This window comes from Polyodon spathula, chromosome 11 (genome assembly GCF_017654505.1).
Source record: "Polyodon spathula isolate WHYD16114869_AA chromosome 11, ASM1765450v1, whole genome shotgun sequence".
NCBI lineage: Eukaryota > Metazoa > Chordata > Actinopteri > Acipenseriformes > Polyodontidae > Polyodon > Polyodon spathula.
In genome coordinates this window covers 35985620-36003602 of record NC_054544.1, presented here as the reverse complement: position 1 = coordinate 36003602, position 17983 = coordinate 35985620, and the positions used below count along the sequence as shown (strand labels likewise).

Genomic DNA, 17983 nt, shown 5'->3' with positions numbered 1-17983 from the left:
TGAGATGACATGCTTTTCAGGCAGTCACATGATTTTACCCCAAAGACACTTCTGAAGTAAAAGCAATAAAGGTATATTTTCTCTACAAGGTGATATCTTATTGTCAAAGCCATGTCACACACGGTGTAAGAACTGACGGCTTCCTGTAAAAATACACGCAGCCAAGTGACTTCTCAATGACAAAAATAAGCTATTGATGAGTCCGGTAAAAGAATGAACAGGAACCGTAATTTAATTGTGCTCACAGGTATTGTATTTGAAGTTAAAATGATCTTTTTTTTTTTTTTTTAACTGAAATCAATGCTTGAATAATTACGTTTCATTATTTGGAGACCTGCCAAAGAACAGTCCTGGCACAAGTCCTACAGAGCTAAGAGAATTTTTTATGAAATATACAATGCAACACATGAACAGGGAATCGGACGTTTATTACACTATAAAACATCAATAGATACATACAGTATTGCAAAGTGATATTACATAAATAACTCAGAACATTTGTTTTACCTTGTTGCTACCTCGGCAGGTGTGAGGGGGGCATGACAGATGCGACTGCACCCGGGCCCAGCCTCCACTGGCCCATACCTGAGATATTCTATAATATCTGTGCCCATACCAATTTTTTTTTTTTTTTTTTTTTTTTCCCAAAGTCCATTATCGAAAAACAAAAACAAAAAACTGTTCTCCCAATGGTTCAAAAATAAACCGTGGCGAAGTTGTACTGTCAGTCAAAACACACATTATCAAATCAGAGCTATGCAGATGGGACTCAGGGTGAAACTTTATAATAGGTCTGTCGATTAAAAAACAGACTGTTCCATTTGATTATATACAAGGTATATAATCATAAACACTTCTGAAAAAAATAAACACATAGGCCTATCAGCCAACTTTAATTCTCTGTACAAACTCCTACATCACACCCCAATTTTCCATAATAAACCTGCCTGGTACAAAAAAAAGCACTTTGTGGAAGTAAGGTAACTTTTCCACAGTTGTGGTAATAAGTACATAATGAACGGTATATTGAATATGCCATCAAAACACAAGTCAGGTTGTTCAAAGCGAAAAGAGCAGCAAAGACAGCTAAAAATTTCCCAAAAAAAAGCAGAAAATGCCTTAAAAAAAAAGTGTATAGTAAATGGTTTAAAAGCGGGCCGAGTATAGTATAGTCCAGCAGCGGAACTGTGTTTTGTGTATCTACTGTAGAAAAGAAAGAGCTGTATCATGATAAAAGCATAGCAAAGGCACACAAAAAGAATTGAGAAAGCATGGACACTTTAAATATCACTTCAAATGTATCAAAAAGATAAAAAAAAAAAAAAAAAAAAACAAAGCAAGGTTGCATAACTGCTGCCAACTTAATTTGCAAGTGGAAACATGAAGTCAAAAGGTGGTCCTTTCAAACGTAACTTCTACTAAACTAATACCGGAAGGAGCATTTCCCAGGAGTCTCCTGCTTCCTTCATGTATTATGAGTTGACTCCTCATAGTGGCATCCATCCTGCACACAATGCAAGCCAGCATCAATAAAGCAAGAGTGAAGACAACTACAAACACATCACCACTTCCTTTACATAGAAACGCAAAGACACAAAAGGGCAGGATTATCAACTTTTCAAGGTGTGGCATTTTACTGGAAACATTCACATTCATATTTTCCTTTCACAAAAAAGAAAAATGGTGCAAACTGCATTTTGGCATGAAGACCTTCATATAACTGGACCACAATGTCACACACTTGGGTTTCATTTCACAGCTACCAGTAACACTTATAAATATATAAGTATATTGGTCATAAAGATGTGCTGACCAATATTAGGTATACTAGGATGTAAATCATGAGAGGTACCCAAGAATGTCATTTCATTTAAGCAGTGTCTTGGGGGTCAAATCATGTCACTGCCTCTACTACAAGGCAATCATTAGGAGCTGGTTAATGACAGTAAAACTATAAGAGACTAGGGTGAGTCTGCAGTAGTACTAAACAATTCAAACAATTAAATCATAGCAAATGTTTCATAAAACAGAAACCGGTTACATATCACCAAAAACAATTCTACAATGCCTCTACCCACACAAACAGGCCTGAATAATACATATATATTCAATACTGTAATTGCTGCTGTTAATATTGCATGATATTATGGCATTTCTTGTATACAGTTTTATGCCACCCAGGTTGGTAACATACTGGTATTTTACAGTTTCCTGATTTGTAAAGTACATCTGACAGTTATGTAAAATATACAGTGTATCCCGTGTTGTCCATTTTCCAGAATTCCTTTCACATTGTTTCTTTGTAACATATGTTCTACATCAGAATGCAAGCCAGAGAAGCAAAATGCATAATTTTTTGGTTTCTGAGTTGTTCTTCTGATCATTGAATTCTCTTTTTGTCTGTACATATAACACACTCTGCACAGCTCCATTAAGAGAGCATTGTCTTGAGACACAGAATTCCCTCGCCTGTTCTCTTGGAGCAAAAGAAACAGAAATCAGTAATACATTTAAAAACTCAACTTTGTTTCTACCTGAGATTATCCTGCTTGCAGCGTCTCTTTTTTTATAAGGACTATTACAGTGAACATTCTCCTTGAGATTAAGCTTGATATTAAGACAGTCTCTTTGTCTGGGACACGGTCAGTCTGTCCCTTTTCAATTTTGGAAGATCTCCCAAGTACCACATCTCTAGTTAGAATATTTTCACATTGATGGTTGTAACAGAGGGTTTTCTAAAATGTCATTCTTCTCTTTTTTTTTTGTATGAAGGAAGAAATAGACAATATGTATAATGTAAAATGCATTATGCTCATTCCTAGGCACTTTTGCCCTAGATTAAAGTGCAGGTTATTGACTTATTGGCAGGCTATTGGCAGTTAATGACTGTTACACCAATCACAGTAGAACTGATCTTCTGGTCAATCCGATTCCTCTTACAATTTTAAACACTGAAAGCACATTGCATTAGATTAAGATATAGGTTAGGCTAGGCCAGCACAAGCTGAAAGCAATTACTTCATTAAAACATGTACCCTTCTGATTGATTAATATAACACAGGCTGGCAAACAAATAAATAAATAAATCTGACAATGCAAGTAAAATAAGAAAATCACAACATCTGCAAATGTTTGTGACAATTGATGAGCATCAGTAAATCAGGAATTACTCTATGGTTTCACACCAGTAATGTGTAGTATTGACACATTAGAGAATATGATCACCTTGCTTCATGTATATAGTATACTGGTAAATAAACATGGGCCCTATATTAAGGTCTTGATCCTCTTAATAAGATAGGCATAATACATCATTCATTTAAATTTCAGATGTCAAATGTATGGTCTATTTTTTTAAGTCAGGTTCTCAATGGTAATCGCAGTACTAGAAATATATTCAAATTAAAGAATTTTGACAAACAGAATTTTTTTACCTGACATCTGCATCGGTTTGATTGATGTCTTTGTTAGTGTATTTCAGTGAAATGAACTTTGACCTTTGTATGCCTAACTCTTGACCTTTATTGAATCCTATATCTAGTACCAGCTGACACTTTATCTGGCCTCAGCTTACACAAGGGACAAGTGCATATGCAATGCTCTTTTTTGTTATTTGTCACATTTTCACTATGGAAGATGAAGAAAGAAAGAAAGAAAGAAAGAAAGAAAGAAAGAAAGAAAGAAAGAAAGAAAGAAAGAAAGAAAGAAAGAAAGAAAGAAAGAGCTTTTTTTGTAAGGCCTGTCATGGTGGACCTCCAAGACAAATGTGATGCATCATCAATATTCTTTCTTTGAAACAATATCCCATCTCTTTTGAAGTAAGCCACTAAGTCAGACTATTGATTGTGTCAGCAACATATGCAAAACAATGACTTTAAAGGCAAAGCTTTTTTTTTCTTTCAGATAAGTAACTGATTAAATCCGTACAGCATCTGCCTGAACTGAAGTATGAGCATTGTCAGCATTCAATTTTGTCAACTAAATTACTCGCAAACCCACGTACAATAGATATTCTATGTTTCCAACAGTACCACAAAACATGACTCTGGTCCTGGCAAATTAAACTGGCTTTCCATTGCAATTCACCATTTTGGGGTATTTCATGACCTACATTTTATTAGAAATGCTCTACTTGATCTGTGTCTATCAGTGTCTGCTGTTATATATTAATAAATGTGGTATCCTTCTGTGTATATAAATATATAATTTTGACTTACTTGATCAGCTAACACAGTTGAATTAGAAATAATCTTCCTTATCATCTCCCTACTAGGTAGCACATATGCAGTGGGTATACGGGGACAACACCATGATGGAAATGATAGAGAAGAAGCGCTGTCTGTGCAAGGAGATCAAGGCGAGACAGAAACCTGATAAAGGTATTTGTAAACAGGACAGCATGCCTAATCTGCCAAGCTGGAAAAAGAACAATGGAAGCAAGAAGTACAGTCCTCCCCCCTACACCACACAAACTACTGTGTTCTGGGACACAGCCATCTGACAAAATCCGGGGTGGAACATATTTTCCTTGTTTGCAACCTTTGACCTGTGCAGGTAGATCAAAGGCTTCCTTAATAGGGTGACAGTTGTGACCTATGGCTTCATATCAGAACTAGGCAATACAAAAGAAAATGGGGGTGTCCAAAAATGTTTTCTTATTACTGTTTATATTTCATATTTTTCTATTTGGATAAATGTCTTAATATGAAATCTGCTTAGTATTACTTAGATATTTTCCACACAAACAAAAAAAATTAAATTTAGAATGATCCAATATGTTTTTGATCCTGTTTTAGTTGTGCTTTTGCGGCAAGACGTCCAAACGAATCTTTATTTATTCTTTATCAATTATTAGTACCAGTATGTCAGGCCAATTAGTGAGCTTTTCACTTCATCTTTTTTTTTGTAAGATTCTTAAAATTAATTTTCCTACAATGGTATTGAAAACAAAATAATAATATTTTAATGGACGTATATTTTGAGAATGTTATTTTAAACATTTTAACTGTGGGACAGCTTGAATTTTATTAAGATAAACAAGACAGCTTAACTAAGTTAAAATGTTTTATTATGTATGTGATATTTGAACTGGCTCCATGTGCTCCAGAATTCTGATGGCTTGCAATCTTGTGCACTACCCCTTAAATGAATGGGAAAACATCTTTGTGATGGAATACCCCACTCAATCTCCATTCAATCAAAAACAAATGGCTTTTTTTCTTGTCTTTTACAGCTGGGGACTACAGATATTAGAAATGTACTGTTTATCAGCAACATGCATAACAAGCTGCTGAAATACATTTTTTATGAGCAATTTATCAGCATGTTGCTAAAACTCAAATCTGTTCTGGAGGCCAATTGTCATCAACAGAAGTACTACACCTGTACTGTCAATCTTTTGATTAAGTAGCAACCACTTCCAATTAGTGAGAATTGTTTGGCTGTCAGATATCATCTACAGGTGTTTGTGCCAATTTACACATCTGGGTGGTGTATTAATGCATTCCCTCAGTGGTGTTGTCCTGAATTTAGAGCATTTGAGTTTTTAGTGTTGCCCTGAACTAAGAGCATTTGAGTTTTAGCTATGTAACATTGCAGTGATGACACATCTGCTCATTAATAAGGGCAAAGCCATCAACTCCATCCATCAGTTTTCAAGGCTAGGGCTTTGAGGTGCTGCATCCTAGTCAGCCAACTTTTAGCAGAGAGACACTACAGTTTTTGGGTCCTAGCCAGATGATTCAAGATCAAGTCCAGACCCAGGAAACTGACCAGCCACAATTTGGATATGGGCTTGAATCTCAATTTGGACTCAAAGAGCACATTTTTAATTCATAGATATGCAGAGACCACACATTTTGCATTAAATTTCTTTACTTATTTTTACAATGATCAAAAGACAGACAGTATGGAGTGTGATTTTGCAATTGGCACACTAGAAATACTGGGGATTAACAGTGTACATCAACTGTATTCAGCAGTGCTATATTGAACCTTCAATAAACTCATTTTTAAGTGAGCACTTAAACCAAAAGGAGTAGGACTTCAAGATGCACTTGTTAGCAATGTCGTTAGTTTTACAGTAACTGTTTCCTGTCCTAGTGACTGTGTTTCTAAAGCTATCTTAAAGTCTCCCTATGGCTTGCCCAACACAGTCGTACTTTTCCTTGAGCCTTAGAGAAACGGGGTCAAAAAAAGTCTAAAGTCTTGAAATACAGACATAAACTATACCAAATTCAACTACACAATGATTGGAATAGGTGTGGAGGTGATGCTAAAGCTAAGGCATGACAAAGAGTTTTTATAATACTAGCAAGCACACCTTACAGGAGCCTGAAAAGCAAAGTGAAAAAAAAAGGCGTCTATCTCGTATGAACATACAAGTTTGTTTCTCGTATATCTGAGATAGATATAGAGATAGTTTATCATACCTACGTGAAACTATCTTGTATCTACTAGGTAATCTCCTTCATTGTTTTTTTTTCACTGTGCTATATAGGGCTTCCATGACCCCTCTTAAACAAACTCCTTATACTACTATTCAAGTCACACTGGTATCGAACAGCTTACAATGACACCTTTGCTAATAATATAGTTGCCTTGAGGAGACCATGGTTCACTGTGACTAAAGGTAGTGGGTCACTTAAGGGTTAAATGATAGGGTAGTATTGAGGCTGGTGGCCTAAATCACTGTAAAAATAAATGTGTTACTTTGGGATACTATTGAAAAACAGCTGTGCTGTTAAATTTATTTATAGTTTGTTGTTAAATATTGTTTGGCTTGTAAAAAAAAAAAAAGATAAAAACAAACTCAGTAACACTGTTACTGCGGTACCAAAAATAGGTTTAAAGGAAACTCATACAGGTTTCTAATCAACCAATAACAGGATAAACATTGAAATAAAATGTGTAATCCTTTGTTTAAAAAAAGCTTTGGCGAGCAACTTCTTTATTAAAATGCAGAAGAGGTTATAAAATATGTCCACATAATGTGTGTCTTGAGCTCAGATATGTGCAAATCATTTACACTTTTTCTGCTTCTTGGCGTGGAGATTTTAAATATAAATAGTGTACAATTTATTTTGTGTAAGGTGCACTGTGATTTATAAAGAATGCACAGTAATGTGACAGTTTTTTTGTCTTTATTACACTGAAAGTGTTTCTTTTTTATTTTTGAAATACGTTGAAAAGTATGCTTATTGTACCACTGTTTCCTTTTAAAAACCTACAGATTATAAGACAAATAAATAACATTTTTTGCATTTCATTGACAAGAAATGCAGAATTATTCAGTGGCCTGTGTTTCATTTTACAACAGATACAAACAAGTCAAGATCGCATGTACAGTCTAACTTGAACTGTTTGCAAGTAACAAAATAATTGAATGTTTTAACATTTGGCGTTAGAATCCACGTTGACAAACATATCAGGTGTGTGTCTCACGATTATATCACATCATGTATCTATTTATGGCTCAAATTTTGTTGCGCACAATAAAAGCACAGATTTTCAAATTATGTTTTCTGTTTGGCTTTATTATAAGTGCCCTCTGCATTGATAGAAGTACATTTTAATTGAAAACAATACATAAAAAAGCAGTATCGTTATATCTACAGGTACAGTATTGTTTAAGTGATTACACAGGATTATGTATTACGTGATTAATGTTACTTCCTCCAAATATGCAGTACATTAGTATTCAACACTTTGTTAGGCCACTCATTTTTCATCTCATACAGTTCATGTGATCAGATTTTTGGTTGCAGAAGAAAAGGTGTGAATATATTGTGCAGATTCAATCAAAACATGTTGTGTTGCTTTACGACCCAAGTAATATCCTAGTTCTATGGTGCTATTCATCTTCCAGACACAGGTGGACATGATCAAAGATGGCACAACTTAAAAAAACATCATTTCACATTCAGTAAGCTTTTATTTATACATCTTGATATTGGACTAAGCTCTCGCCAAGATAAGTACCAACTAAGAAATAGCTAATTTTACTGTAAACTAATGTGATCCATCTGTGTTTCCTTCTATCTGATGATGTAGATATCCTTCTGTTGTGTTAATGGCTGAAGTGTAATGCTGGCTCCAGGGATCAGCCTATTTTGCCTCCCTGGCGCATCAGCACACATACAACGGCTGCAATGCTGGCTCCAGGGATCAACCACAGTGCGGTCTCCCCAGTGCATCAGCATGACAACCATTTGGACTGAGCTGAGTAGGGTACTTCTCTGGGGTCTTCAAATGGGCACCTTCCATCCTTAGTGTTTTTATTTCTACTGTGCTCTAGGTCCCCAACCAGAATATTTTCATCTCAACTAGAGCCAGTTGCTGCTCCTCTCTGCTGCTTCAGGTAAGTTCTTCACTATGAGACGCAACTCTTGACCACTGAATCCGATGTCTCTGAGAAACTGGGTTGTGTAGTGTGCCAAATATCCTCAACAACCCACCTCCACCGCCTATCATACCATCTCCCAAGACTTTTCACAGGCTTCTCAGTTGGTATTGCCTCACCGTTAATGTAGAACCTCTTATCCACCACTTTACCTTTAATTATAAAGATGCTCCTTGACTTAGTAGTCTTGAATTGCATCGTGTCCGTTCAATGATATTGATTGGTTCTCCTCCCACTATCCATTTTGACGCCCTAATAATTACTTCCATTGCCATGGTAAAAGCCATTGGGGAAAAGGTGCACCCTGCAATTATTCCAATTTCTAGACATTGCCATGTAGTGGTGATTTCTGAAGTTGAAAAACAAAATTGGAAATATCCAAAGTAGGCTCTCACTGAGTTTGTTATTGTCCTTGGTACACTAAAAAAGTCAAATGCTGCCTAAAGATGCTCATGCGGTACTGAACCGTATGTATCAGCTAAATCCAGGAATGTCACATGGAGCTCCTTCCTCTCCTTTTTAGCTGTTTGAAATGGCTGCCAGATTACACTGATGTGCATCCTGGGAAACCTGGAATACCAGATTTCTGTACTGAAGTGTCAATGAAGCAGTTCTTTAATAGGTAAGCTGACAATCTTGCCTTCCACATTTAACAGGGAAATAGGACGAAACTGACCAATAATCGTAGAATCTTTTCCACCTGCTTGGCGCCATGCTCTTGGTACCATCTGTTTTTCCCATGCTACTTTCATCAATTTCCACAAGATTCGTAGAATACCAGGGGCATTCTTGTACACTCTGTATGGAACACCATTACGCCCTTGTCTTTTTCACAGCTTGCTCTATTTCTTTCCAATTAGGTGCGCAGTCCTCCATTTGGTATTCTGATGGATTAATAGGTGGGATGTCTGAAAGAACTGATATAGACTCCTGCCTTTATGAATCTGTGTGCATTTCCTCAGACTTAGTTTCTTTTAATGTGCCATTTTCTCCCTGGTGAATAACTTATTTGCAAATTTGAATGGATCTTTATAAATGGTAGTTCTCACATGCTCCATCTTTTTGCATCGTTTCCATAGGTACACAGCTCTGCGCAATGTTGCAAGCTTATCTTTTATGACCCTTTGTAACAGATTGAGTGCCTCCTCCTGACTTTGTTCTGCTCTCCTCCATTGCTTCCTCAGCTGCCTCCTTTCTCTAACTAAGCGCTCAATCTCCTGCTGCCGTCTAGACTTTACAGGAACAGTTTATACGTAAATGGTATCCCCAAATTTATCCAGCTACTTTTTGACTGTTCCACCTAACCTTTCCAATGCAAAACAGAGATCCATGTTTACTGTGTCCCAGTGTTTTCTCAGAAGCTCTTGGCCATTTAAATCCAGGCTTGTGCCCGTTGAGGTTCTTTTCTCTCTTACGCTGGTTCATCTGACCGGGTTCACAAAGATCATTAGGTTCATCATTAGCTGTGTTTATGCAAGTCCTCCTCTCATCTATGACTGCAGTGCTGATATCTTGCAAACTGTGGTTTGCTTCCTGTCGCTGGATTTCATTCGACTGACTTGACAGACTTTGTAAAAAGTACTGATCAATGCAAAGCCCCTCAAGCATTTTATTTTCCCTTGATGAATCTTCAAACCCCTAACTGTAGTCACTTTGCTCCAGCCACAGGCATAAAACAATAATATAATGAACAACAGTATATTTCAATGTTAGTATTAATAAATTGTCTTTATTTTTATTATCTTCTACTGCTGTGGGGTTAACATTTAGTAATTGATTGCATTAATATCCTACTAAAATGCATGCATATGTTCAACTAATGAATATAAGTGCTAGCCCTAAAGCCTAAACTTAAAACAAAGACCTAGATATATTGAGGCATGCATACACTTTATTGAATAAAGATATATATTTTTTTATTTAAAATAAACACAGTTTTATAGAAGGAAATAATATTCAGCCCCAGGCCTATAATGTATGTATGCAATTTCATGACATACTTTACTTTTGCTGTATAATCAAATGCTTATTAATGTACTTTGAACTTACATAAGGGTTAAGGGTCCACAGCTGTTACTACGCATCAGTGGTGACATTGAATCCAAAAATCTCCAACTCTGTGAAGTAACAGCTGAAAATAATTTTTAAAAAAGATGTATATTAACAACCCTGACTGATAATAATCCTTCAAAACAATTGAGTTTTCCTATGTTGTTCTATAACATTATTAAATAGGCAGGGAGCTTTTAAAAAAAAAAAACATAAAAAAACCCCTCTAATCTTCCTTTTAAAGTTTGCGGCCACATTGGGGCTTATAAAACAAGCAAGGAAGACACAAATGCTTTATGTAATTATGAAATCTTTGATAACAAAGCAGCTTCCCGATAAAGATGAAGTGCACTGTTAAGGTACTTAGAACCGCAATTAGACACGCCAGAGTTTAATGACACCAAGCAGAGCTTTTAATGTAGAGCTCAGAATAATCTAGCCTTATATAATATTGATATAATGATGCATTATGCTTCTATCATATATATATATATATATATATATATATTATAATATATAGATATTATATATATAAATATATATATATATTTAACAACCCTTGGATACAGCTAAATCACTTGACTGAAACACAATCAAATAATAGATTTCACTATATGACAGTAAGAGGGTATGGTATGACTACAGTCTGGTAATTATAATTCATCTACTGTATATACACTTTCTTAACTCACAATAGACGGGGAAAAAAATCCATAACATAACAGCAGTCAGAAAGGCTGTGAAGTGTCATTGGATAATGTTTTGTTTGGATCATTTTTATGTTTAATAAAATAAATATGTGCAGCAGTGCGAAAGAAATAGGCATTGGTTAGAAAATAGAGGGAGTTTAGTTTATATAGCACACTATTTGTCAATAATAATAATAATAATAATAATAATAATAATAATAATAATGACAGGATAAAGCAGGAACTTGGTTTCAGGAGACTAGGTTTCAGGTCGCTTCATGGCACATCAGAGGAGACTTGAGCTTTGATACAGTAAAGTTGCCTCAAACTAGGTCTCCTGGTCTGCTGGATCCAGGCTTCAAGCCACTGTTCCTGAAAAAAGTGGCTTTGCATTCCCTGAGCTTTAGTAAGCAAGAGTCATAGTCATATTAGTACCTATTCTATCCTCACTCTTATCATGACTAACATGCATCTCCTCTGCATAACAAATGGTTAAAAATTTATTTATTTCATTTTATTTAATGTAGCAAGGATTGTAAAGCATACAGGTGCTGTATTCAAACAAAACTAGCCAGCATGATATTTAAATCTTACAGTGACATCTTCACCACTTAATGATTACTCTGAGTGACATCAGCACTGTTGGGCATTAAACTGTGCATCTAACTGTTTGGTTATTGTTTTTTTTCTGGCTAATGTGCAGAGTTAATATGCCTTATTTGCCTTTAGCTCTACATTCAATTGTATGGAACCTTTTTTTTCTCATGCAGTTTTCACCTGGATATTGTATGTCCGAAAGAGAATGACAATAATTAATGAAACAAACATGTAAAAATGAAGGTACTTGTAACTAATACTGATGCAATAGGTATCTACTCAGTATATCTACTGTGCTGAACAAAAATGGTTCTTTAAAGAGATGACACAAAAATTCATTGCCATGCCTATCATTTGTTTTCTGTTATAATTGTAAAGCTTACTATAAATTCAATGGACAAATATGAGAACTAGCTGCAAATGTGAAAAATAATCATTCTGTTTGATAAGAAAACAGCTACATCTAGGGATCTCACTTGTGTTTGTTAGTGCAGAGAAGTATAGAATCACAGTGGTACGTTCATGGCTCCAATTTGCCATAACATGTGAATCTGCTGTGAGAGACTGAGAGAGACAGAGGGATTGTGGTTGACATGCTGGTGCAGGCATCCAGGTTTTAAATACAATTTGCAATGAAAAACCGCCACTAGGGTACCAACAACTTCTCCCTGACACGTTCTCTCGATATTGCATGGGGGATTAGAATCCCTTAAGCTTTGTTCCTATTTTTTATTGTACTAGGGATACTAGCAAGGTTTTTCCTTCTGTGTTTTGTTCACCCATGTTAAAACATTCAGTCATGTGGATTCACAGCCGATTCATCTTCAGCCATATAGAACAAAGGAACAGGTGTTCCAGCTTCTTTGTACAGCATGTGGCCAGAGCTAATTGATAATAAATAAATCAATTAACACCTGACACATTCCACATCTGTTTTCCTGGGGAGGGGATCCTAACCTCTGCCCTAGCTAACACAAACTTTTTCAAAACCTTTTCAGATTTCAACAAACTTTATTTAAAAAAAACTAAAAAGAAACAAATTACAAAAACACACTCTTTCCACCCACAGGGACGTAGTCCTGCCCCAACTAGCAATTCAATTCTCTTTATAAAGCAGAAAACAAACAGCATTGTCTCTTAACTATAGTTCCTAACTACAGCTTTATAAAAGGGGAGAACTGTAAATAGCACTTTAGATTCCAGGGCATGAATAGTCATGTAATTACACTGTAATAACTGGGTAATTATAGATGGTTCCTGAGTACATTATTTAAATAATGCCTATTTTAAAGGAACTAAAAAAAAATATATGTATGAATGTCTACTGTATCATGAAAATACATTTTAATCAATAAAAATAAAGGGCACATGACATTAAACTGTTGAAAACAAAGACTTTGAATGCAGTTATTCCATGATTAACCTCCAAAGACATAAACAACCTTCTTTACATATATTACCTTTTAAATGAGACACAGAAACATTATGTGCAGACATAAATATAATTACCTGAGTAAGCACAAAGGAAATTAAAGACAGAAGTATGAGTTTCCGCCACAAGAAAGGGACTGGCTCCAGTGTGAATGGTAACAAAACACAGTAAAGTGCTACTGCCAGGTATAATTAGAGCCTCCACATAAAATAGCACTTTTAATGTGTTTAATTTAAGAATGCTGCAGAGTGAAGGTTCAAACAGTCTGTTTATGTCTACCCAAAACAAACTATGCGTTATTAATCACTGGTTAACTAGAACAACCATAGTGTTTCCCAAGGCTCGAACCTACCGATTATAAATCTGCTAAAATCACCACAAGGGAATATTTTTTAAAAAAGCAAGTTTTAATAATTGTGATTGCCTACATAAAAAAAATTCTACAGTACCATCCAAAGTCATTGTAGTTTCTTATAGTACTGAAACTTATTATAGCATGGCAACACTACAGTGTAGCAACTATAATGTTGTATATTGCATGTTTTAATAGACACTTTATAAATATGTTTTACAAAACACAAGTGAGCGTGTTAAATTGAGTGCAGTAGTTGACATCGACATCTATGCAACCCACCAGCTTTATTGTCTTTCTGACAAATGGTAGCGTCATTTTTACTACCTACCAAAACACATGAAATTGCACTTGTTTGTGTTCTTCCTGTGCTAAACCTAGTCTATAGTTGGGGCATCACAGTTCATTTAGTGGTTTCTGCATGCCTCAGCTATATTCGGGCCATAGTTTCTACTGTTAACGTCCCACTAGATGTGCAAATATACCTCTAGGGTGTGAGAATGGCACTCCCTAACACTGGCATGCTAAGAAAAAAAGTAATACTTTGATCTTGCCTCAAGTTTTGTTTTAGCCCAAAGGTGCAAGTTGTCTTCTTGAAATTACTTAACCAAAGTTTGCAACTCCCTGGCAAAAAACAAAAAGAAACTCACAGGCCGTGTTTATATTTAACAAGGGCAAGAAGCAGGACACTGCTGGATTATATGAAAGCCATAACATTCAGCCACTAATCTGGAGAATACTTGTGATAACCTTATTGCTCACTAATCTTTAATTATGCCTTTCTATACAGTTATCCATCTGTGGATTTAAGTATATCAGCAGACTGCCAAGTCAGAATATATTTTAACATTGATTAAACAAAATAAAAACAAAATGGGAGATATATTTACTACAGCATGGCAAGTAAAAGTTGAAAATAGTAATGCTGCCTTGTTAGAAGTTTCCGTTAGTTTTTATATAAGTTGCCCCACAACAATTAAAAGTATAATCCTTTGAGTGACACTGTTACTTCTTTATTATTTAGGCTATTAGTTAAAGCAAACTAACTGGTCTCTTTATAAAGAGAAGGAACATTTTTATGGATCCCATTGAAAACAATATGGGCCTTGGTCTGTTTATTTTGTATTATATGTAACATGAAATTACCCGTTTGCTTTATAACTGCAAAAATAAATACATAATCACAGACTGCAGTCCCTCCAAGGATATGAGTAATGGATATCCAGTATGTGAATCCTGTTTCATTTCACAGAAATTCCATGAATGTACAAAACCACACAAACTATACTCTGTGAACTAAATCCTGAGAAATGTCTGTGGAATGTGGAATATTTTGATACTGTGTTTTTAGATTTGTTTCTCAGTGTTTCTTGCTTCAAAGGTCTGTATTAAGTATGTACAGTGTAATAAATGTGAATCCCTCCCTATTAAGCTTTGACCCTTTGTTTTGAAAAATTCATTACATACTGTTCCTGCACTCTGGGAGATATTAACCTTAACTAACATCTCAGTGGATAAGAACTGAATAGTCTTCATATGCTTTGGACTGCAGGATGTGTTTGTGTTTGTTTGTATGTATGTATGTATGTATGTATGTATGTATGCATTTATGTACTGAATGTATGTGTGGTCTAAATCCAGAAAATGCTTGTAAATTTAAGTTGTTTATAATTTCCTTTGTAATTATAAACCTTTTTATTTTGTTTTAATAAAGACTTTAAAGTATTTAAGGATTCTCACTGACATGATCACTGTAGAACCCTTTTAACCAGTCTCCCAATGACTGACTTCATACAAAAATCAATAAAAATCTGTTTCCCTAGGAGACTGTGATCAATACACTGCAATACATGGAATGGTCAAACAATCAAGAAGCAGTTTAAATTCAGAATAATTCAGGACTGTCATATGTGTAATAATGCATTTTATTAGAGTGAGTAAAAGAGAATTGCTACTTTAGTTTAAAACCTGAATCTTTTTTATATAACCATATCAGAGTGCTGCTAAAAATATGAATTTTGAATTATTTGATTGATTTGATCTTCAGTTTGCTTTTCTAAATTAAAAACAAAACAACAACAAAAATGCTTTTGTATTCCTCAGTGCAGTTAGGCATAGGCTGACTATACATTAAAATGGTCTATAACAGTATGCCTGAAAACCCTGTTAAACATTTGTAAGTCACCTTAAACAGGGAAAGTATTATTCTGTGCTACCTCCCTCTACCTGCTACAACATTGTATATTGCAAAGTTTTTATGGTGAAATATAGAAGAAACAAAAGAGAAAAAAAGAGTAACACATTGAATTTATGACCCCCAGGAATCAATAGATAGAACATTTGTAATGTAGTTTTTCACGTATGTCCAAATACTTACCATGTTTAATAATAAAACTGTGTTTTACAAAATGAAAAAGTAAAATGAGTGTGTGAAGGGGAGAGCTTTTCCCAGAACCCAGTCTTTTTTAACCTTGAGAAGAAAAGAAGGGAATAAAACATATAGCATAACACGGGACATGGACTTGATATCCAATACGAAATCTCCTGAGACTCATTCTTCTGGGTTGTGAGAAGGAGATTTGTCATGCAGTGTCATGGCAAGAAAATAGCAACCACTTTATAAAGTGCTTCAAAATGTTTATTTTTTCCCCGCTAACTTCACTGTGCAGGAGAGGCCAAACAAGACAGTGTGTTCTTTTGGGGTCAAAGGACAAAGAATGGACAAGAATTGGACAAAGAATTCTGAGTACATTTATAAAGAGTTTTTCATAATATTCAGGCTCAGCAGCCTGTAATTTTTAACAAGTATATGGGTTCTATTACCATATTACCCCTATTAAATGCATAGCTGTACTGTTTGTATATGTCTGTTGTAATCTAGGCTTCTTGAACGTTCTGAACACAATGATTGAATTTGCAATGAAGTAATTAACCTTGTGTTTGGAAAGCTTCATCCATCATGAGAAAATATTTAACAAACATTGTCATGTGATGGGGTTGCCCTTTATATTGTCCTATTTTCCAGGTTAAAATGTGCAATATATCAGAATATAAATATGTTGTCCATTCACTAACAGTAATGACAGACACAAACAAACTGCTACTATGTACTATAGAAATATTGCAAATGGTTTATGTATGTATGTATGTATGTATGTATGGTTCCCAGCACTTTTTGGATGATAAAGTAAAAATATATTTTTTTAATGTAATAAATGTCTACTGTTTTCTAATTAGCATGTTCTTTTGTTCATCATTTAACGATATCAATTAAACAAATACAATGTTATTAAATAAACCAGCTGTTAAGAAGAAGAAGAAGAAGAAGAAGAAGAAGAAGAAGAAGAAGAAGAAGAAGAAGAAGAAGAAAATTAAGTGAATTAAAATTTACCAACTGCCATATATTGTAAACTGGAATAATCATAACCATAACCTTAAGCACAATATACAGGAATTTGAATAATCAGAAAGACTGGTGCCTCACTGTCAGATTAATGGCATTGCTTGCAGGTGCTTACTATGAGTATAGTTATGATGTTGCTGCTTGGAGGTCTGGGTCCTGACAGTACTTGAGATAATATATATAACTTGCCATGTGGGTCACTTGATAAACTGGTTTAAATAATGTACACAATAACAGTATACTAATGTGTGCATGAGTCGTGCTTCTCACTATTGAATACAGGTAGGGAACCTAATTGGGTGTAATTTCTGTTCTTTAAAGTTTAAACAACTGTCTTTTTATTGGCTACAAAATACGCTTTTAAGTTGGTTCTGTTTCCAGTACTGCTTAATGCAGGTATCTTGTTTGTATATAGTTAGTACGTGTAACCAGCCTCTGCAACATAAAATGGGATATAGTTAAACAGCAAGTCAATTGAATCTTCTCTTAATTTTATGATATTTGCCATTGCTCTGAGTAGGTCTGAGTGCCGTTTCTTAAATCTGTTTTATTGCGGTAAGTGATAGACGACACTGTCTCCATGGCTGCCAATACTTAGATGGGTTTCAGGCAATACAAAAATATAAATAAAACTCATTATTTAACAAACATTGCTTAGACCCACTTAGAACAAACATCCTAAAATGGTAATAGGACAGTAAAACAAACTGTTAAAATGTAATTTGAAGCAATTTATTCTTTAAATATCTGTTTATAGCATCTGCAAGATCAACAATAGCAGAAAACTGCAGTAGCGATAAATAATCTACATGGTCTGGTAGGTCAGCTGGAAAAACCATCTGGTAGGTACCCCTAGGGGTGCTGGTTTGGTTCATTAGTTTTGGTTAAGTTCTACAAACACAATTTTAGATCAGCACCTGCCGGTAATTGTATTTTTAAATAAGGCAACTAAAAGAAACATTGAATGAAGAATTATGGTAAAACTTATAAGTACATATTTAATTAAACTGATTATAAACTAAAATATTTGTCGACTATAAACTGTAATCTGATTGAGTGT

The 17983-nt window shown here is 35.0% G+C and overlaps 1 protein-coding gene across 2 annotated transcripts in view; it reads left to right on the top strand.

The window, feature by feature from the left end:
- LOC121322797 (neuronal tyrosine-phosphorylated phosphoinositide-3-kinase adapter 2-like) overlaps positions 1–4627 on the top strand; it is a 43768-nt gene extending 39141 nt beyond the window's left edge. For both annotated transcript variants that reach the window (XM_041263099.1, XM_041263100.1), the window contains one exon: positions 4274–4627. In XM_041263099.1, the coding sequence (XP_041119033.1) occupies positions 4274–4501 (228 nt within the window). In that variant the 3' untranslated portion in view covers positions 4502–4627. The remainder of the gene's footprint in view (positions 1–4273) is intronic.
- Positions 4628–17983: the final 13356 nt, after the last annotated feature.